Here is a 22,579-nt window from a genome sequence, read left to right as displayed (position 1 = left end):
ATCGGATACAGCTGTATATACTAGCCGCCTTTACAAATTCAAGATTACGGTTATGGAGCGTGTCGTAGCCCGACACGTATACTACACATAATTAGTTACATTCTTAATCAACATTACAATAGCTTTCACATATAAGTCATTCATGTAACGTGCTCGAGCTTCTTGTATACTTAATAGCTTTCATAAAAAAAAAGTAACCAGAATGTAACTCAACATTAAACAAGCATCAGCAGTTTGCCGAATCTAAACAGTACCCTATAGTGCTAATTTATTACGCGACCAAATTGATTGCAAGTAAACTCCATTTAAATTACGATAGAAAAACTATGTATATTAGTCTAAAATGACATAGCAGACTAAACCAATGCATCATAGAAAGCCTGATCGAAATGTCGCTCGGGCAACATGTTCATTAACTAGTACATAAAAGATAAAGGTTACATTCAAATCAATTTCTAAGGGCGTGCCGAAACGAATTGACTAGATAAACGTTCCTACGATCCGTACTCACGCTAAGTGCTGCCCAGACACCCAACTGCCATCACGACCTGACCAGACTATGTCATGTCAGTTACAAAGTTACGCCGGAGAAGAAGGAGCCAACCAAATTTACGAGCTTATATAAACTTGATGTGACGTCGGCACATGCGCAGAGTGGACAAATCCAATTCAGGAGGGGTAAGGGAGACATATAGGAGGGGATATCAATATCTCATCCCGCGGCGGGCACTTCAAAATATCCGCCATTACGTCGTTCTGCCGGCTCACATTTCCGTTCCAATCGGCTTCCGTTCATGTCACGAAATCACTCCTACCCACAAGCGCGGCTCCAGAAGGGGGGGCGGTGTGGGTGATAGCCCCTCCCGAGACCAATTTTATTGATTAGTGTATATTTATGTTTACTTAAATATTTAATTTCATATGTTAAACTTTTATCTCATCAAAAGTTGCATGGAGCTACTAAGGTTCTGTATTTGAAACCTGTAATTTGTAAATAATATTCCAAGGTAAATATCTGACCACTTTCATTATTTTGCAACTACGACCTTTCTTTGTGCGATAGCCCCTCCCGAAAAGTCATCCTGAAGCCGCCATTGCCTACCCAATGTCGTAAACTGAGAGCTAAGATGTTCACACATCAAAAATTAAGGCAAAATATACTCCGTGCCAGTAAATATAATGTTTTTGTTCACCCAGGTTTCTTGCCACAGGAGCATCATTTCGCTCCATGTCAAAGTCATTCCAAATGGGGAAAAGTACTGCTGCTCAGATAGTACTACTCATATGTATGACTATATGAACAGGTTAAATGGCTGTTAAGATGGTGGCTGAATTAATCTGATGTTTGACAGTACTGCACTCTATAAGGTAAGAAATAAACTAATATGGCAGTTGCACAATCTATCAGACAAAAAAGGGGGTTGTCTGTAAAGTCGGTTTACGGACGATAATTTTACGCGATAACGTCATAAGAAAACATTGATGAAAAATTGCATACTTTTTTAAATTTTCAAATATTATTTACAGTTTTTGCACATTTAATTTCAATAATTTGTTTAAATATAATCACGAACAATTAATTAAAAAGCCCGCCTTAACCTGTTTGATATTATAGATGATTTTCTCGCACGGTGGTTGGCCGGTTCTTGCACGCTCGGCTCAGGCGGAACGTGACAATGAGTCATGTTTTTTCGTGCGTTTTGCCGGCGTTCATCGATTTATAAGACGTTATCACGTAAAAAAAAAAAGATGTCGCATTTAAGATGGACGCCATGACGTCATATTGTTTGGCGTAATATATATTCCTCAGTGGCGAGGCGTGAGGTTTACATGAGGGGAAGCAATAACTCCGTTCACACCAAAACATGATGAGGTTGGAGGGGGGGGGGTCTGGGGGCCCTCCGCCGGGAAAATATGGATTTCAAGGTACAAAATGGTGCTATTTAAGTAGTTTTCTTAACTGAACATTGACTATTCCACAGGTAGAAAAATTGACATTTTTTTTAAATACATTATTTTTGAAAAATAATGATTGACTTACATTATTCTGATAGTAAAATACCTACTCTACATTACTTATATACTAAGTGGGAGTGTAGTATCATCGTACGCCCACAAATCCCCCACGCACTGCCAGCCAACATCCCGCGGGAGAGATGCGCGCGCCCCGAGAGACGACCGCCGACTGAAACGCGACATCGCCACCTGCCGTGCCGAACTGTACCGGACATAGCCGAAGCAGTCGGCGGAAGAATTCCACCGTCTGCTTCGGCCATGTTCGCTCCAGTTCGGCAAGAAAGCGTTACCTTCGTAGCTTCTACCACGTATTTTTCCAGCCAATCCCCTCCCTGAACCTTTGTACCATGCCACCCCCCTTCCGAAAGGAAACTACTGCGGCAGCCTTCCTGCTGAAAGCGATCCTACCAGCGCTTCTAAACCTAGCAACGCTTCTAAAACAGCATGTTTTTGTGTCAACGAGTTCTTTTTTTATAGCGCACAGCGCACAGTATTGGGTCCCAAGAAGATAGTGTAAAAAATACATACACCTAACTGCACGATCCAACGTAAAATACTAATCTGAATAAAATATTTATTTAAAAAATACAATGTCTGGAAACTGCCTGGGCAAGCACTGCTTGCCTTGCTTGCCCTGACGAGACGCCACTGATATTCCTTGTTATTAGTGGTGTGGGTCAGTCTGCCAGTAGCCACAATGGGGGAAGGATCGGATGATGTTTTTAACCTAACGAAATTAATGGGAATCAAACAGAGAACTTCATGATTCAAGATGTAAGTGCGTTTTTAATTAAAATTTTATTCATTTTTAAACTAAATAACTGGTTTATAAATGTTAAAATATGGCTCTTTTCTTGGATATCATGTACTTTCCATGTGGGGGACGTCACTTCATAATTCAAAATGGCGGAATTAAAAATGGTGGAAAGTTCTAGATTCTAATATGGTGAACTGGACATATTTATTTAAAATGGCGAAATACAAAATGTTGAAAAGTTCTAGAATCTAAGATGGCGGAATCCAAGATGACGGTTTGGGTCAAGGTCATCCAAAATGGCGGCTGGAGTCATTTTTAAGGACACTGGCTCAGACACTTGGTTCTAAATTATTTTAGGAAACTAAAGCCATTTTCAAAAAGGATATTTGGTTCTTCTAATGGAAAAGCACATTGAGGAATTTATCGTTTAGAATTTTGTAAATACTTTGGGTTTTATTTCCTCGAAAATGGTGTTACCTCCTGTCCGGAAGGGCGGGAGGACAAGGTTTAGAATCTCAGAGATTTGGTTCAAAGGTTCGTGAAATAAAAGTTATTTTATTGACAAAACGTGTAACCACATCACACCCTTCATTACACGAATGATCAGACTTGACAAACTTATGAGGTATTACTGGATGACTAGCACAATGAGAAGTGTCCAAGGTGTCTGTGAACAGATTAACAAGATTAACAATATTGGATAACTTATACAAATTACACAAATTTAATTAGTGCCTTTTTCTAAAGCAAACAGCAATAAATATCACTGTAACCAACGAACGCCAAATTATTAGGCTCCTTACAATTCACGTTTTTGGCACATTCAAATATTACGTTAATTATCTTTACTAGCCTTGAATTTCACATTGCCAAACAATTGTCGTTATAAAATAAGACATGCTAAAGAATATAATCAAGGACAACTGAAATAAAATTGCTTATAGCACAGTTTACATATCTCCTCTAACTTGGTTACACAGTTTATGAAAATATCGATTAAATTCACAATACATACACTCTCGCTGTGGTATGATTAAAGGAAACATTACTTTAAAGTTATCAAACAGTTTTCCTGGTGTAAGTGTGCATAGTCTCGGTCTTACTTATTATACATCTCACCAGACCCAAATTGCAAATTTATTACACTAAAATGTTTATGTTCTTACACACACATTTTGTTATAGGCAGCGAGTTCTGTTCAAATATCTCCTGACTAGTGACAGCGGTACTCGTATTCCGTGGTGCCCCGCCAATATTGCGGCGAGTATTCTTTTATTTACTCGCCTTGGTAGGTAGCTGCCTCCTGGAGAACTCAGCAGACAACCCCGCTGGTAGCGCGCCCGTTACACCAGTTGATTGGGCAGGCTGGTTCTGGGTCGACGCCTGCCACGGAGTTGGCGACGTCTATGTGGACTCGCCCTGTCAGTAGTTCTACGCCTCCACGAAGTAGCTGTGTACTGATGGTTAAAAAGAAAATGTCGTTTCATTGACCTGCACTGTTCAGGAACTTAGAGAACTGTTCAGTCATGTCCAGTTACGTAAAGGATACGTTGGTTACGGACGTGTCAGTTTGTTACGTCAAGGTAATCATCAACGTACTGCTGGTTGGTATAATTTACGTTATGCGAATGGCCTCGACCTCTCCTCCGTCACTTGCCACACCGCCTTACTGCCGTATTACTATCAGCTCCAGCCCCGTGACCTTCACGAGACAATTCCCTTTATTCTACAGACGAGGCAGAACTTCTGTTTCCTCACTCTGCGAAAATATTTTAAGTCCAAAATATTTCTGCTTGAAATTCCCTCGTGGACTTGTGTTTTTTCTACTAGGTTGAAAATAATTTCAGAGTCCCTTACGGACTTGGTTTCTGACGGCGTCTCTTACCGTATTTTCCTGCTGAAGTGGTCGGCATGTCCGCGGGCAGCGTGACGGAGGAGGTCGTTGTTGCGGGTCGTGGTCACCGCAAGTTCACGCAGTCGGCCGAGTCAGAGACTGACTGCAGAAGCAATTTTTTTTCCTAGCCTAAATTATTCTAAGTGTGTAGGGGAGAGTCCAGGTTAGGGGAGGACCTAAGTGTGTCTCAGGCCGAAGCCTATACACTCTACCATGCGGGTTTTCAACCATGCAGGACAAGGGCGCGTGCATCGTGTGCTTATTGGGGTTTACTGGCCAGTCATGGCTGCGATTGGCGCCATGACTGACGCCCCATTGGTCGTCTAGCTTAAAAGCTAGCTAATGTAACCCAGGTAAAACCTGCATAGACACAGGGAAAACCCTGGGCCGGGTCATGCGGGGATCAATTAACATGCATTATGCAAGCAGGTAGCTACTGGACAAGAGGGAAGAAGGGTCCAGGTAAGAAGAGTTGGAGGGGCTGAAAAATCAACCATGCTGGAGTTGGGTGCTTGGGCCTTGCGGCCCGCATTTAAAGGTTGGGAACTCCTGGGTTATTATTAACCAGGGGCGAATGCGCCCCCAGGGACGGGCGACTTCACTCGTCAGCCCAGCCCAGCTGCCCAGGCAGCCACAGTTAAAACAGAAGTGGGCAGACGAGCCAGTAAACCGGCTCGAACTGCGGGCGCACGGAGCGAAAGGCAGCCTGACGTTGTGCCATCTTTATCTTCCTTCTTCAGGTCAACAGCAGTGTACCTTTCAAGCCAGGGTGGGTGGAGGGAACCAACCTCGCCACCCAAAATCCCCGAGACGGTTGAAGGTCGCGCCGCTCGAGGCTACTACTGCCACACCTACAGTAGCCCCAGCTGGAGGTTCCTGATGTCTTCCTTCAGAGTTCCGATGCATTTCAGTTCCGTTGCGCGCGCAGCAGTCCACAGCTCCGCAAGTTCCAGCCAGCAGTTAGTCTACACTTCGCTACTAAGGCACATCGAGCTCCCCTGCGGGCCTTCGCCGACGAAGCTGCTTCCTGCCACGCGCCGAGCTGCATTCAGGCTACCTTTCACACCGACAGCCGTAATAACGACTCCACAGGCCGGCCATTGGTCCGCGGACTGCTATTGGTTATTCACAGCCACCCCAGCGAGATTGCAACTCTCGGGCTGGGCTCCCGTATCCGTCACCCGCGGGACGCGGTCGGTAGCAGTTGGCGCTGCTAGGCCGCCTCCCGTACGCACACAATTCCCCCGCGCACTGCCAGCCTTCGGTTACCCAATAGGTCGCAGGGAACTCCCAGCCAACAGCCCGCGAGAGAGATGCGCGCGCCCCGAGAGACGACCGGTGAAATTGGTTTCTTAAAAACGAGAACTTTCAAGTCATATAGGTGAATTTTGGGTCGATTTTGGCGAATTTAGGCCAATTTTCAAGGTAAAGTTAAAGGTCATCCAATATGGCAATCGTGACGTCACAATATAAGATGGCGGACACCTGCTCCATCTCCTCACTGCGACTACAGTACCAGGACCGGCTAGTTCATACTACTCAGGAGTGTTTATACTACAGGGCACCCTTTGTCCGTCATTCCAGTTTCTATACGCTTAGTGTTTTATTGACGTGATAACGTCTTGTAAATCGACGAACGCCGACTGCACGCACGAAAAAGCACGACTCATCGTCACGTTCCGCCTGAGCCGAGCGTGCAAGCGAGAGCGCGGAACAAGCGACAGAGAGGCATGATCGGCTTGTGACGCATCTATCTCTCTTCCACTCCGTCGGCCGATGCGTCCGAGTAGAAGAGAGACAGCGGCAGCACACATCCTGCACGTGAACTGTTATGTCAACTGTTTATAAAGTGAAGTGAAAAGTTAATGTGGTTTCCATTGTTTGTTACAACAATTGTGGCAAAAAAAAAGTAATTAATTCTTGCATTTTAAGAATTTGATTAGCGATATAATCTCATATATTTGTTCTTATGATGTTATCACGTAAAATTATCGTCCGTAAACCGACTTTACAGACAACCCCCCCCCTTTTTTTTTTTACTTCTTTTCAACTTTATGAAACTCTTAAATCGTTATTTATTCTAAATTAAACACAAAGTTTTATTTAAATTTTCTAACGCATGCTGCACATTTTCAGTCTTGGCAAAACGAATAGGTGTACCAACTGTCAGGAATCTCATCCAGCAGTTCGGATTTCCTTGAAACATGCACGAGTTGAAATTCAATCTTCCATCGTGACGTTTGCTGAATAAGATGTTACAAATTCCCTTAGAATAAATTCTGTGACGCTACACTACATGCTAACGAAAATAATTCCTGTTTTTTCTAATTTAAGTTTGATACACATTTTAACTTTTTATTGCATGCGTACATATTAAGTTTGCGTTTAGACATATTGTTTACTTAAAAATAATAATAAATTGACATAATATGCATTTATCACATTTTAAAAGAACGAAAAAAAAATTGGTTGTCTGTAAAGTCGGTTTACGGACGATAGTTTCACGTGACAACGTCATAACAAAAGATTGATGAAATGATTGCATACTTTTATTAATAAAATTGAATCATTTTTATTGAATTATCACTATTTTTTATGTATACAAAGAAGGAGTGAAATGAAATCTACAATTTGATTAATAACTTTTATTTTATTTGCACTCATTAATTCAAATATGTTTATTACTTCAACGACGAGATTATTTTAACTATAACTTTTATACATGTTTGCTATTTAACTTCTTCCAATCTGTGTTATTCTGTTAAGGATAGGACGATGATAGGAAAAGTAGGAAAAGAATGGGAGTGTTTCAAGTTTAATGTGCCTCGAAAAAGTCAAATCGATGGTTGTTCCAATCGAGTGGAATAGAGATAGATGCGGCGCAAGCGTACAATGAGCTTAACGGGACAAAGCGTAACGGGACAATGAGTCAACATTTTTCGTGCTTGCAGCCGCTGTTCATCGATTTATTAGACGTTGTTTCTTCAAAAATAATAATAAATTGACCTAAGATGCATTTATTACATTTTAAAAGAACGAAAAAAAAAACAAAAAAAAAACAGGTTTTCATGTTTCTCTAGTTTGCAAGTTTATCAAACGAACTACGAAGAGACCGCGAAGATTGATAGCACTGAATGTCGACTCTGTACTAGTTCTTTATTAATTATGTGTACAGTGAGGTCGTCATTGTAGTTGTGGAAGGATGTGCTGCCGTATCTCAGTTGTGACCTCACCAAGGCTCGAAGCGAAGACACAACTTCCATCATCAATAGCTAACGTTTTAACGAGTATATTGAATTAAATTCATTTTTACTAATATCATTTTGAAATAAACAAGTTGAATTCATGGAAACATTTATTTCAGCCTTTTTTGGATGGTAATTGCAGTAGATCGAAGTAAACTATTGTCAGATTTTGCCGAAACTTATTACTCACAGTCAACTCAAAAGTTAAGATTTATTGATTTTCATTTTACACGCTAATACAAAATCTAGATACACGGGTGGTTCCAACTGTTTTATACAAATCACTTTTGTGCAGTGGCGTTCTCGTATATGATTTAATTTCTTGTCCTGAAATAACATTTCCCAACGAATACTTACGACGAGTGTAAAACGCTCGATGAATTAAAATTGTAGAAAACCCTTTTCCTTGACTTGCATTAAAGGTTGTTGCAGGTTACGAAGTGAATTTCTGCAGGAGCTCCTGTTTTAAAGCTTCAGAGTAAAATTCGTCTTTCTTGTACGTCATGAAGTCGTGAATTTCGATGAGTGTCACCAATCTCGTGATTTTTCTTTCCATTTCTTTTCTGTCTCGCACCGCGGACTGAAGTCCAGACAAATCAGCTCCTCTTAAAAAATCTTTCACTTTGTCGACACTTTCCGGGTACATTTCCCGAACAACAAGTAGCAACTGCTCAACCGTCGAACTTTCTGTTCCGCCATGAGACGAATTGTGCGACGGGACGGATTCACCAGCTTCGCACTTGGCTGCTTCTGTGAAAATGTCTTGGGTTTTACTCTCCTCGTTTTCAAACTCACCATTTTGCTCTCTCACCAACTCGTGGGGGTGATCACAGGAGTTTTCTTCCTCGCCTGAGATGAGCGTGGCAGGAGGATCATCCGGCGTGTTCTTCATCTGCAGGGCCTCTGGCGGCGTTCCTCCGGGAACCGGTTCTCCGTCGCCGTCGTCGCGCATCTCCGTCTGGGTCGTGGAATCACTCGAGACCCGGACTGCCTCGGAGGCGCGGCAGCTGTCGTCGCCCTGCGGAAGGTGCGAGGTGCCGGGAACTTCTTGCACCTTGACGGGCTCACTGCTGGGTTCAAGGTCGGCGCGGCGGAACTTCTCCGCGAGGTAGGCCCTGCGCTCCTCCCTGGTCTGCGCCAGGCACACGTACATGGGCTTCCCCCGCACCGCGCGGCCGTGCATCGCGGCGATGGCCGCCGAGGCCTCTTCCACCGTCGACAGGCACACGAACCCGAACCCGCGGCTGCGACCCAGGGTCTCCGCCACCTTGGCGCTCAGCACGCCGCCGAACACGGAGAACTGCTGGCGCAGGAAGTCGTCGTCCACCGAGGCGTCCAGGTTCTTGACGTAGAGGTTCCTGCCGCGCGAGGCCTCGGCTCGCTCCCTCCTGAGCGCCTCGTGTCTCTGCCTCAGCATGGCGCGGCGCTGGCACTTCTTCTGCGCCGGCGCCACGTACAGCCGCTTGCCGCCGGCCAATAGCAGGCCGTCCAGCTCCTCCACGGCGCGCGCCGCGTCGCGCGGGCTCTCGAAGGACACGAACCCGAACCCGCGGTGCTCGCGGTCGTCCACCACCTTGCAGCTGAGGATGCTGCCGTAGCTCTGGAACAGCCTGGTCAGCATGTCCACGGCGGCCCCCAGGTCCTCGGGCAGGTTCTTGATGTAGATGTTGTTGGTCTGCTGCTCCCGCGCGCGCCTCTCCCGCGGCACGAACCTGCTGACCACCAGCTCCCGCCCGCCGACACACACGCCGTTCAGCTGCTCGATCGCGCTGTCCGCCGAGTCCTCCCTCTCGAACTGCACGTAGCCGTAGCACTTGGACTCGCCCTGCCCGTCGAAGGCCAGCTTGCAGCTCACTACGTTCCCGAAGGCCACGAACATCCCGCGGAACTTTTTGATGTCCACGTTCTTGGGCAGATTCTTCACGAAGATGTTTCCCCCGTCAGGCTTCTGGAAGATCGACGAGATCTTCACCCACATGATCCGCATCGGGCGACCGTGGATGATCTCGAAGTTGTTCTTCTCCAGAGCGATTTCGGCGTCGGCTTGCTGTTTGAAGTTGACGTACGCGCAGCCCAGATGTTCTTTCGTGTTTTTCTCGCGACAGAGCCTGATGGACGCTATTGGACCAACGTCAGAGAATACCTTGAACAGCATTGCTTCGTCCACTCTCGGGTCCAGATCAGCTACGAACAGAGACGCCATACCTCGACGATTCCGTCCAATTGATTCTCTTCCTTAGACTCTTCACACAAAATAACTTATGTTGTACATAAATAAATAAACATTAACTTTTACCAAATACGTTCGCTTTTTTATGCAGCGAGCACGTTTACAAACAATTTTGGATTGTGATTTTGTGATAGTATCATTTGGCCATTACAAATAAAGATTAGCCAGATAAATTTCATGACTCTTACAATCTTGCTGTTATATATTTATTTGGATATCACTAACGTAAACTTAAATTTCTTTTTCAAATTTAATGTCAGCGTTATTTATGTGTAAATTAATAAATACAATGTGGCTTAAAAATATTTTATGACCTAGCTAAAAATTAAGAGTCCATTTATTTCCTAAAAAAAAATCACATAAATGAGAGATACGATTTGCTAAAAATAGTTAAATGAAAATTAATTATTCCTTGCATGCGTATAATTTTCTGCGTACATGTATAGGAAAAAAATTATTCAATGCTTAGTTATAGAAAATACTGTAGTAGGGCAATATAGGAAAGTCGTCGAAAATCCACGAGACAAGTGATGGTATTTATCCTGGAGGCAGGAGCTGTACTTACTGTTATATAAACAATGTTAGTACGAGGTTTTGTTTGGTTTTATTATACTTTTATTGCTCTTTAATGCGTAAATAGACTATAAACAAAAAATTTGCATTCATTATCGCTTCTACTACAATATTTGGTGAAGTGTGGGCTTTCCGAATTCCAGATGACAGTCCATAGAGTTACCTGCAATGGGTAAAAAACATTCGTACACAAATTTAAATTTCGCACGTATGCTTTCAGATCACGCCGCTAGTATCGCTGTCTCGTGCCTGGCCCATGTTAACGGGTCTGAGTTTACTATATTGTCTTGTACAATATTTGGTTATAGCCAGCGAGTATAAAGCATATATCAGCCACGTAACAGCGACTAATTACGTAGGCGTTCTCAGGGCCGCGTTCCTCTTTGCTGTGTGGGTTTACTTACTTATTGTATGGATCCATAAGTATAGTAACACTTTGAAAATAGAGGTGCGTTTATATATATAAAGTTAAAATATTACGTAAACATCACACCTCAAAAATATCTTAGAGCTACTTTGCTGATTTCTCCATATTTACATTTAAAAGCTAATAGAAAATAGTTTTACGATTCATAATGTGAGGATAACTGGGTTCGCAAGGGATACCCAATTAAGTTTTATTGCAGTTTTATTAATTACTAATATTTAAATTAATAAATAGTGGTACTTATAAATAAGGTCCAATCACAAATCACTAGCACTTAAAAATGTTTATTCGCAAGTCACTCAACGTCTGTCTAGTCCCACAGTTCGCACTCCTCACTGGAGCTAGGCTCCACAGTGGTTCGCCCCTCACCACGCGCCTGTCCACACACACAGTCTCGCGCCACTCAGTCGCACTCTCTCGATCCCGTCACTCCGCGTCGCGTCACTCTCGAGGTGGTCTCTCTCTCTCTTCGCCGATGTCGCACTTCCCTTCGCTGGGAATCCGCTCGGAACACGGCACTCACGTGGCACACAACGTCGCAGAACTCCATCGTCAAACTGACATGGAGACCAGCGTTGCTGCTTAAGTACTGTGGCAACCTTCTAGAACCGACGAGAGCGGCTGTGGCGAGTCGCGTCATCCCGGGCCGAACCGACGCCCGAACAGTCCAGAAGGGCGGCGTCAATTCCCGCCGCTCCGCGCGGCGGCCCGCGGAATTCCCAAGGCCGCTCAGCGACAGATAACAGCGCCGCGGCAGGACGATGCTCGGGTAATGGAGGGAGGGTGGGGGGGGGGGGGTTACGACGACCCTTGTAATCCGGCCAGACACGCGTGGCATGCCTTACGTCAAAGGATAGCTTGGGGCCGCCAGCCAGCTCCAAACCTGGCATAGCGGCCTGGTCTCTTGCGTTCGTAACAATAATAACCAATGGAATTGTTAGCTTAAATAAGAAGTATGTTGACTGGTCTCTGTTTTGACGTGACAACGTCTAATAAATCGATGAACGCCGGCTGCACGCACGAAAAAGTGTCCCGTTACGCACATCGTCCCGTTACGCTGTGTCCCGTTACGCTCATTGTGCGCTTGCGCCGCATCTATCTCTCTTCCACTCGATTGGAACAACCATCGATTTGACTTTTTCGAGACACATTAAACTTGAAACACTCCCATTCGTTTCCTACTTTTCCTATCTTCGTCCTATCCTTAACAGAATAACACAGATTGGAAGAAGTTAAATAGCAAACATGTATAAAAGTTATAGTTAAAATAATCTCTTCGTTAAAGTAATAAACACATTTGAATTAATGAGTGGAAATAAAAGTAAATTTATCAATTAAATTGTAGATTTCATTTCACTCCTTCTTTGTATACATACAAAATAGTGATAATTCAATAAAAATGATTCAATTTTATTTATAAAAGTATGCAATCATTTCATCAATGTTTTGTTATGACGTTGTCACGTTAAATTATCGTCCGTAAACCGACTTTACAGACAACCAATTTTTTTTGACAATAAAAAGGGTTTGCGATGCATCCCATGCACTCTCTCGTGAAGAGTTCATACCTCACCAGAGACCAGGAGCTAACAAGAGACATGAGTGGTCAAACATACAGCTCATCGACAATGGCTAATTTGCACATTTTGTCACAGTAAATTAGAATATTACAGTAAATGACGGTTTGGAAAATTGTTATCCAGTTCATAAGAACATTTAGAGATTTATCTACAACATAGTGAACAATATATTACTTCCCTGATCAGTAATGTTTTCAAGTGTCTGCAAAACTATGTTTCGAAGCATGAAGTCGAGTACCCATGTGTCTCTTTCTTAAGTATGAACACAAAATGCTGCCGAGCTTTCAACAAGGACCTAGGAAAAACCAGTGGGTCGCTGAACCAGAGACACACAAATCTAGCATCAGATATTATTATTATTATCATTTAGGTTTTCAAAATGTTGAAAACCTTGTACAATCGCATTCTTCATGACCACTGCGTGACTCTGGTTCTGAGCCACACAGGACTTGGTAGACTGAATATAAACAATGATGTCTTTATTGAATTATTACTGGAACAATGTCTCATAGGTAGGGACTGGAAAAATTCGCAGTTACAATGACTTCTAGGATAGACTCCAAGATCCCCTACATACTCGGGCAAATGCCACCTGTTCATTGGCTGCTGACTTGTGAGACCTGTCAACTGGGATTGCTTCCGACGAGATACTTCTTTGGTTAAAGGTATTTCATTGGCTCAAAGTCCTTCAGAAAAACTGTGAGCCAATCACAGGAGAAATATGAAGTTGTATGTGTTTGGATTCCAGCATTCCGGGAAATGAATCCGCGAATTTTTCCGGTCTCTACTCATAGGACTTAACACAGTTCTACTCGGTTTAAGCTTCAAGTTTAAATCAACTACAAAGCTCGCTGGCGGGATCTTATCACTCCAGGAAAGTATTCTAGATTTTTACTCAAGCTTTTGACGTGAGCCCGTCCAAAGTATAAAGTTCAAAGCTTCACTAAAAAAACTCTCAGTTGCAACGAGTGTTGACGAACTGAATTTACTTGATTTGAGATGTGAATCGCCACTTGTTACTGTGTCTGTATAAAAAATATTGTCTTGTACTCGCCTCGAATAACTCGCCGCACTAGTTCCGCTCGCTGACCGAGAGACTGAACTCGCTCGCTAAAGATGGCGCCGCGTGCTGGATGTTGATGCAGACTCTGCTCGCTCGCCGAAACCCAGCACTCGCTCCACGAGTGACCTCCTCTTCTGCACCACTGTGCTCGCCAATTGGAGCGCCGACGGGAGTCGGGACTCGCTCGGCGAGTTGTTGCTCCCGGGCGATGATGGTCTCTTCATCGGCGCTCGTCCAGTGCCCTGGCGCAGCTGGCGCTGTGTTCGGACTCGCCCAGCGAGTAAGCCGCTCGCCACGGCGAGTAACCGGGGAGTTCTCGTCTCTCCTTCCGCCCCGCTGATGGTTCAATAACTCGCCTCGGGTTTCAATAAGATGAGCGAGTGTTTACTCGCTCACCCGCAGGATGGGACCCACAGAACAAAAGGAGGGAGATACAGACGTGCGACTCTTGCACTGGAAACTGAAACCATGTTTCACGCGACTTGTGAAGCCATCTGTCGGGTGGGCCCACAACTACACGAAGAAAAAAAAATCCTTAGATAGAGGTTCTAGCACAAAGTTTTATGTTAGTAATGTTAAATTATCTACTTCACGACTAATTACTTAGCAAAAGTTATTTCATTTGTGCTAAAAACACTTAATGCTGTTTTGTAATAAAAAGGTCATGTTACGTATAAATGAGTAGGATATGCAAACATTTCTGGTTTGCCACGCCACAAAATATGTAGCTAGCAAAATAAAGTGAATTTATTTTCACTAGTTTGGTTGCCCGATAATAGCTTATGCATTACTTCTCACAATCAGTGTAGCTATTTTAGCAATATATTATAAAAGCAACCATCTAGCGGACGAGCCCAAAACTGCTTTTTAAAAAATTGGTTGTTTGTAAAGTCGGTTTACGGATGATAGTTTAACGTGACAACGTCATAACAAAACATTGATGAAATGATTGCATAGTTTTATGAATAAAATTGAATAATTTTTATTGAATTATATCTATTTTGTATGGATACAAAGAAGGAGTGAAATGGAAAAGTAGGAAACGAATGGGAGTGTTTCATGTTTAATGTGCCTCGAAAAAGTCAAATCGATGGTTGTTCCAATCGAGTGGAAGAAAGAGAGATGAGGCGCAAGCGTACAATGAGCGTAACGGGACACAGCGTAACGGGATAATGTGCGTAACGGGATAATGTGCGTAACGGGACACTTTCTCGTGCGTGCAGCCAGCGTTCATCGATTTATTAGACGTAATCAAGTCAAAAAACTAGGTCTCAGTTTCGGCAGTTACAGTTTCTCCCTCGTGAAGGGACCCCCGTCATGCTTCATGCTGCCTCGGGTTGTCTCTGATAGCGTCGATTGCTGGTGTGGTTGTAGCCACTTCGCGCGCCGGCCTGGCCGCTTTCTTATATACGCGCGGTTGTGCCTCCAGTCTTTCCAGAACATTCTCGTCTGTTCTTGCCGATCACTGAGCTCCAGTCCACCCTGCTCACGGTTCACTTACCTTCAACCAGTGACGCTCGAACTAACGGCGCTGCTGGTAGTTCAGCCCAGTCTTAACACGGTGTTTGATGGGAGTTTTGCAAAAAATAGGAGTATATTTAAAAAAAAAACTCTGTTAACGTTTTTAACATCGGTTGCAGTTTTTGGAGTTTTAAATTAATTGTGTGAATTTTAGGAGTTGAAAGCAAAGCAATAACTTGTAACTTTGCCGCAACTGTCAGTTAAAAGTTGGAGTGTTGAGAATGCAGATGCCTAACAAAATGGAATCTCCCATAAGAAAGCGTGTTTTAAATGTTAAGTGCGTATTAAAATCAAGAATATTCGTTTGTTATAGGACGTGCCTAAAGACTTATATTTTCCAAAAAAATTCTAAAATTAGATTATTTAACTTGCTTAAAAATTTGTGTGTACAGTGAAAGCTATTTAATCTGTCACGTTTTGGATCAGTGATGTCAGATTGGGATACTTCAATACAAAAGTTATTACCGAAATGAAGCTGCATAATAAATCATTAATTACTTCTTTTTTAAACACATAAATACGTTTTTCGAAATTGTTTTTTATCTTATAAATACTATCGAAATCTTTTGCCTAAAACATTTTTGATAACTGCAAGCCTTAGAGCAAGGGGAGATAATTTTTTCACGGTGAATAGCTTACGGTAGTAAATTGGTACTTGTGTTATTTTAATGGGAGTTTCCATTAGAAACACAGCACAGAACTATCCACCTGTAAAGGGGCAATGCTAAGTCATAGCTGCCTCATTACTAGAGACCTGTAAAATTCGCGGATTCATTCGGTGATAGGCTAGAATTCAAACACATATACCTCTTAGATAATTTTGCTATTGGCTTACTGTTCATCTGGACGAATCTCAACCAGTTATAAACCCTCAACCAAAGAAGGATCGAATCACAGACAAACCAGCTGAGACGACTTACAAGTCGGCAGCCAATGAACTTGCGTTATTTGCCCGAGTGTACAGGGGTATGTGGAGTCTATCCTGAATGCCATCGAAACCGCGTATTTTGCAGGTCTCTACTCATTACTATCTGTAATATCCTAAAAAAAATATGCTGGATGCATTTAATAAAGAAAAATTCGAATCATTTTGACTGCTTTGAATATGCAAGAATGTTTATAGATAATTTTGGAATACTTGAGAATACAAGTAGCCATTATCTTATTTTACAGAAATTTACATACATTTTGATGTGTTATAACTAGAGACCTGCAAAATTCGCGGATTCATTTCGTGATATGCTACAATTCAAATAATTATACCTTAGCGCTGCTTCTACCACTGGTTCACTGTTAATCTGGAGTAATGAGGGCCAATCAGAGACCCTCTCTCTCAGAAGTGTCGAATCACAGACACTCAGTCGAGACGACTTACAAGTCAGCAGCCAATGAACAGGTGGCTTTGCCCGAGTGTGTAGAGTGTAGTAGAGTCTATCCTGGAGGTCATTGAATCCGCGAATTTTGCAGGTCTCTAGTTATAGCATATTAGCTCTCAGTATAAGATATTTATTAGGAGTAATTTCATGAAAATGGAACGTAATACGACGAACGGAAATGTGTAATCAAGATGACGGACTCACATGCAGCAACATAAACCCATGTATGGTCAGTTTTTTTTAAATATTAGGGGAATTCACAAACGTATTGGTGTGCCAAATGTAACTTCTTGATAGTGAAACTACCCTGTTATATATTTGGTAACCTAAAAAAAGCCATAGTTTAACGTAATTTAAAATACATCAGAAAACTGGCATTACAATGATTAGGCCTATAATACAGATTCTCCTTCGCAGTTCCCAAGAGACTTAACAACCACAGAGGTAGAGGACATATACTTGTTGACATCAATGGAGACGGATCAACTCTAGTACTGAAATAAAAACAGTTTTTACTTTTTTAATTAATTTATAATATAATAATAATAATTTTGAATCAGCTCAATAAGGTAATGGTTTCTTTTTAGGAAGTATTTACAGACTGATTTCAGTCGTTTAACCAAAATATAAATATACAAACATACATTAATTTTTATAATAAGTGTTTTAAAATGTTTCAGTTTAATAATTTAATAATTCCATAGACGTATAACTTCTAATGTGTGCGGAAACTTTATAGTATTAACTGTTTAGTGAGCTTTAACAAGATGGGCAGTATTTTAATAAAATTCCCGGTAAAATCAGGTCCAAAACCTGTATTTAAGAATTTTTTCAAGTTTTTTCGCTTTTATCGGAGCCTTTTCGAAAAATTTAAAATTTACGGTTATTACGTGCTGATATCTGCGCGTGACAGTGGCAAGCGACGTTTACGATTCAGACAGCGCATTCTAGCGGTGGGCGCATAAATTACCTACATTTGTGATTCGCGTCCCGAAATTTCGTTACTTGAAAAGAGAATATTTTATTTATCTGTTCATATTGAAGCAATGCATTATTTTAAATAATCCTAAGTTAAATTAAGTTTCCAAGGTTTATATTATAACATGATGTAAGCTTTTGAACATACGCCATTGCTAAGCACTTTTTCTGTAGAAGAAAACTAAAAATACCCAAAAGACAAAAAACACAAATTAAGAAAAAAATGCTGTTGTCAACAGGATATAAACACCACATAATATTCCATAACAGGAATATGGTCAACAAACAAATAAAAACAAAGAAAAATGGACTAACAGAACGAAAAAAACACAAATGATGACAGCACAAAAATATTGAACCCAAAGAAAATTCAGCACAACAATTGAAACGAGACAAAAAAAAACGACAAAATGAAAATACGAAACAAACACAATAGTTTCCCAAAACAGAAACAAGCGACGTTTCAGGAACTGCTATATGCTCCCCTCAGGCAGAGACGCACATGGTACGAAAGCACAGGTGCGACTCTTGTTGACAACAGCAATTTTTTGCTTAATTTGTGTTTTTTGTCTTTTGGGTATTTTTTAGTTTTCTTCTACAGACATACATGTGCTTAGCAATCGCGTATGTCCAAAAGCTTACATCACGTCATGCACTCCCATTGCACAAATCTTTCAAAGGTAATTTATATTATAAGATAATTTGCAACATGAACAACATGGGAACACATGGATTTGCTCGTTTCCGAGGTTAGATATTTACACATCACTGGCGAGTACTGAAGGACTCGCACAAATGTTTTAAAAAGAATATCCTAGAAGTTTCCGGCATGTTCTGAGATAAATTTAAACTTCAAAATCTCGAAATCTACCCGTGGCTGTAGGTTGAGCTGAAAGGCTTGTCGATATCTAGACGATACGCCAAGAAGTATGCTTTTGTCCACCCAGCTTGTAGCGAAAGGCGGGGTTCCGCATTATAAACACGTTTCTGTACTTCAGTGTCACTTTAGAGAATAAAGTTTACTCGCAGATTTAGAAAAAGTCTTTCTATAAACGTAATCGAGAAAAATAAACTATAAACGCAGCACAGGCAAAATGGCTATGTGACCACAATGCAATTTTAATTAAATTAATGAAAAAAAATGTTTGTCTAGACTCTAGACTCTGCAGAGAACTAAGACAATTTTATGGTGTGTGGACCATTAATAGTAGGTACAGAAAAGTACCGTTCGCAGTGATGTTGGATTGAAAAGTATAAAGGCCTTAGTCTTTCCACCAGGCAAAAAATCATTCAAAACATATATAGCACATAATAAAATTTTGCCGTGATAACGTCTAATAAATCGATGAACGCCGGCTGCACGCACGAAAAAGTGTCCCGTTACAGACATTGTTCCGTTACGCTGTGTCCGGTTACGCTCATTGTACGCATGCGCATGCGACTGTTTATAAAGTGAAGTGAAAAGTTAATGTGGTTTTCATTGCTTATTACAACAATTTCGGCAATAAAGGTTAATTATTCTTGCATTTTAAAAATCTGATTACTAGTATAATTTCAAATATTTATTCTTTTATTATTAAAATAAAAATGATTAAATTTTATTCATAAAGTATGCAATAAATTCATCAATGTTTTGTTATGACGTTGTCACGTTAAACTATCGTCCGTAAACCGATTTTACAGATAACTAATTTTTTATGTAAGTCATAAATGTTAAAATTAAGGGCAAGTCCATCGGATGTTATTAATACTTATCTTTAAATTAGAAGCGGTAAAAAAAAATCTTGAAAGCATTGAATTTAGATTTCAGATATGTTGAAACCGCTCCGCTTGAATGAGTTACACTCTACAGTTTTATGGATAGAGACGAAGCAGTAGTTACACTGAACTTGCATTCCAAAAGACCCAAGTTCGTATCCCTGTACATGGATCTTAACTTCGGTGTTGCGCGGTTTCCCTGCATCATTCCACAGAAATGTAGAGAATACCGACTCCTAGTCTATTACTAGGGACCGGAAAAATTCGCGGTTTCCATGTGGCCTCTAGGATGAACTTTATAGTTCTACGTACACTCAGTCAAATGCCACCCTCTCATTGGCTGCTGTCTTGTGAAGGTGTCCCAACGTAGCGGCCTGTGATTAGATACAGCTACGGTTGAGTGTTTCTCACTGGCCCAGAGTCGTCCAGGTGAGTTGTGAGCCAATAGCAGAGGCAGCACTAAGGTATAACTATTTGAATTTCAGGCTGTCGTGAAATGAATCCGCGAATTTTTCCGGTCTCTATCTATTACTGTGTCGTCATGTGTTATCTTGCCTGTCTAGCGACCTCGCCCTAGACAAGACTGAAATCTTCCCTAAAACCCGATGTCTTTTCCAGGTGGAACCAGGTTCAGGGCAAAGCTCACGAGTGTAACAAGTGGTTGCGTCACGTCGTGCACAGGGCCATCAACAGAATCCAAGAGCCCGGGGGCCAATCATTTTGTCGGGCCTCCAACACATTACTCTATGAACATTTTTTCAAACAAAAAAAAAGCCAGTCATGGGAACTTTCAACAGAAGTGAAAACTTAAAACTTTTTTTTTAAATGTGTAATATGTAGGGGCAGGCATTTTTCGCGAAATTATCTGAACTTTTATTATCTGCAACAAGGTATACCCGCACCTGTGGTTTCTCACTTGTAATTGGCGACCGACTGCGAGAGAAGTCGTTGACTTGTTCGACCGGGCCACTCAGGACGCGTTTACTTCCACGCTGAGTCACTGTGATTGGTGTTGTTACAATCGACATGTACCTGGGAGAAACTCACCCAATCACGAAACACAGACAATGCTATAGTGTTTTAACTTTCATCTAGTCTCGAAATCTTTTCGCGAAATCTGCATGCCCCTAATAATTCGCAGCAAAAAAAGCGATCACCGTGCCCGTGCGAAACTGGGGAACCAACAAGCAGCAGGGCCTCAACGGGACGGCGCGCGTGGCCCCTCCGCGCGCCGGAACCTCCGTGGCCTCGTCACCCGGGTGCATGCCGTCTGGCCGCCGTCTGGCGCGGAGTGCAAGGCAAGGTCAGCCCTGATTGGGCCCGGTCCCCCCCACTGGCGTGGAGTCTGCACCGCGACACTTTCCGTCGCTTATGGCGACACGCGGGGTACGTTCCGGAAAAAAAAAAAAAAAAAAACATCTTACGTAAGCCATTTCTGCGAACGCGTGCAAATCATTTCTCTCCCCCCCCCCCCCCCCCCCACCAACCTTGAACGATGAAAATTAGGTGCCGTGTTTTTGGAGGACTTGGTGCCAAGAGGAAGAGGGGGAGGGGGGTTATTAAATGACGCAATTATCGCCGCCTTTTGGGGACCGTCGGGGCCCAGACAGCGGCGAGCTCGAAGCATGAAGGGGGAGGGGAGGGGAGGGGAGGTTGCATTTCGGGACTGACCTTGGACCGTCTCGCGCAGAGTCCGCGCGGGTAATTACCAGCTCCGCCGGCCACCGGAAGCCGCGTGATCCGCCCGAACTGCTTGCGCTGGTCCGGACAACTCCCGATATCTGCTGAAGCACGGGTCTTCAAACACTCTGCAATAGATATTTCAGTTTAAAAAATTGGTTGTCTGTAAAGTTGGTTTACGGACGATAGTTTAACGTGACAACGTCATGACAAAACATTGATGAAATGATTGCATACTTTTATGAATAAAATTGAATCATTTTTATTGAATTATCACTATCTTGTATGGATACAAAGAAGGAGTGAAATGAAATCTACAATTTAATTGATAAATTTACTTTTATTTGCACTCATTAATTCAAATATGTTTATTACTTTAACGAAGAGATTCTTTTAACTATAACTTTTATACATGTTTGCTATTTAACTTCTTCCAATCTGTGTTATTCTTTTAAGGATAGGGCGATGATAGGAAAAGTAGGAAACGAATGGGAGTGTTTCAAGTTTAATGTGCCTCGAAAAAGTCAAATCGATGGTTGTTCCAATCGAGTGGAAGAGAGATAGATGCTGCGCAAGCGTACAATGAGCGTAACGGAACACAGCGTAACGGGACTATGTGCGTTACGGGACACTTTTTCGTGCGTGCAGCCGGCGTTCATCGATTTATTAGACGTTGTCACGTCAAAAAAAAGGGGGTGTGGCTGTGTCATGGACACGGCCGTGTGTTGTACGTGAATACGTGTACGTAACAGGTAATATTTTCTATACGAAATATAAAATACGCTATTTTCATTATATTTTAACACCATATGTATTCACTGTAACTATTTTATATTACATTTTTATAAGTGCAATCGATATATTTTGACGAGAGCTGACGATTGAAAACCAAACGAACGTCGTAGCTTCTCCGAGTAAATTGTTATACTAAATGAAAATCTCGAAACGCAGCAAAATGACCTCAAAATGGCAGCTCTTTCCCCTCCACCGCGCGCGATGCGTCGCAGTCCTCACTTAGCGTAACGAATTATTTGATCCTTTAGATATCCAGTGGTGTAATTAAATTTGGGATGGAGATCAGTAGTGGCCGGTGATATTAAATTATGGGTGTTCACACACTCATACATACACACATGCGAACACATAGGCACTCATAAAGAAAAAAAAGACGTCCTACCTTACTGCGTTCTTGAAGCCTGTTTTGTTGTCAGATTATGTGTGTTGGTGCGAAAAGTAGCAGTAACTGATACTCTTGGAGTCGTGAATGATATATTTAGTTTATTACACAAACTCATGTCTGTATTTGTAGCCCGAATTTACACAACGAAGCTTATTGAGCAGACTAGTTGTTTTTTAAGAGATTTTAAATTGTAATTCAAAATGGTAGATCGCTGATCAAGCCTCACATAAATAATAAAAAAATATGTTTGATGTTCTTGATTTTTCAAATTTGTAATTTTCTCGCCCAAATGTACGAGGTC

At 42.1% G+C, this 22,579-nt stretch overlaps 1 protein-coding gene across 1 annotated transcript; it reads right to left on the bottom strand.

Moving 5' to 3' along the window:
• Window positions 1–8,104: 8,104 nt before the first annotated feature.
• Window positions 8,105–10,291, bottom strand: LOC134539331 (polyadenylate-binding protein 1-like). Its single transcript, XM_063381264.1, has one exon. The coding sequence runs from the start codon at window positions 10,113–10,115 to the stop codon at window positions 8,346–8,348; it is 1,770 nt and encodes a 589-aa protein (XP_063237334.1). The 5' UTR covers window positions 10,116–10,291; the 3' UTR covers window positions 8,105–8,345.
• Between the last annotated feature and the right edge of the window lie 12,288 nt (window positions 10,292–22,579).

Source organism: Bacillus rossius, chromosome 15 (assembly GCF_032445375.1).
Source record: "Bacillus rossius redtenbacheri isolate Brsri chromosome 15, Brsri_v3, whole genome shotgun sequence".
In the NCBI taxonomy this organism is placed as follows: Eukaryota; Metazoa; Arthropoda; class Insecta; order Phasmatodea; family Bacillidae; genus Bacillus; species Bacillus rossius.
The sequence above is the reverse complement of the archived record's forward strand: the minus strand, read 5'-3'. Positions and strand labels throughout refer to the sequence as shown.

What these genes read in the sequence shown, in the direction of transcription:
- LOC134539331 (XM_063381264.1), bottom strand. Translation starts at nt 10,115, where the DNA reads ATGGCGTCTCTGTTCGTAGCTGATCTGGACCCGAGAGTGGACGAAGCA.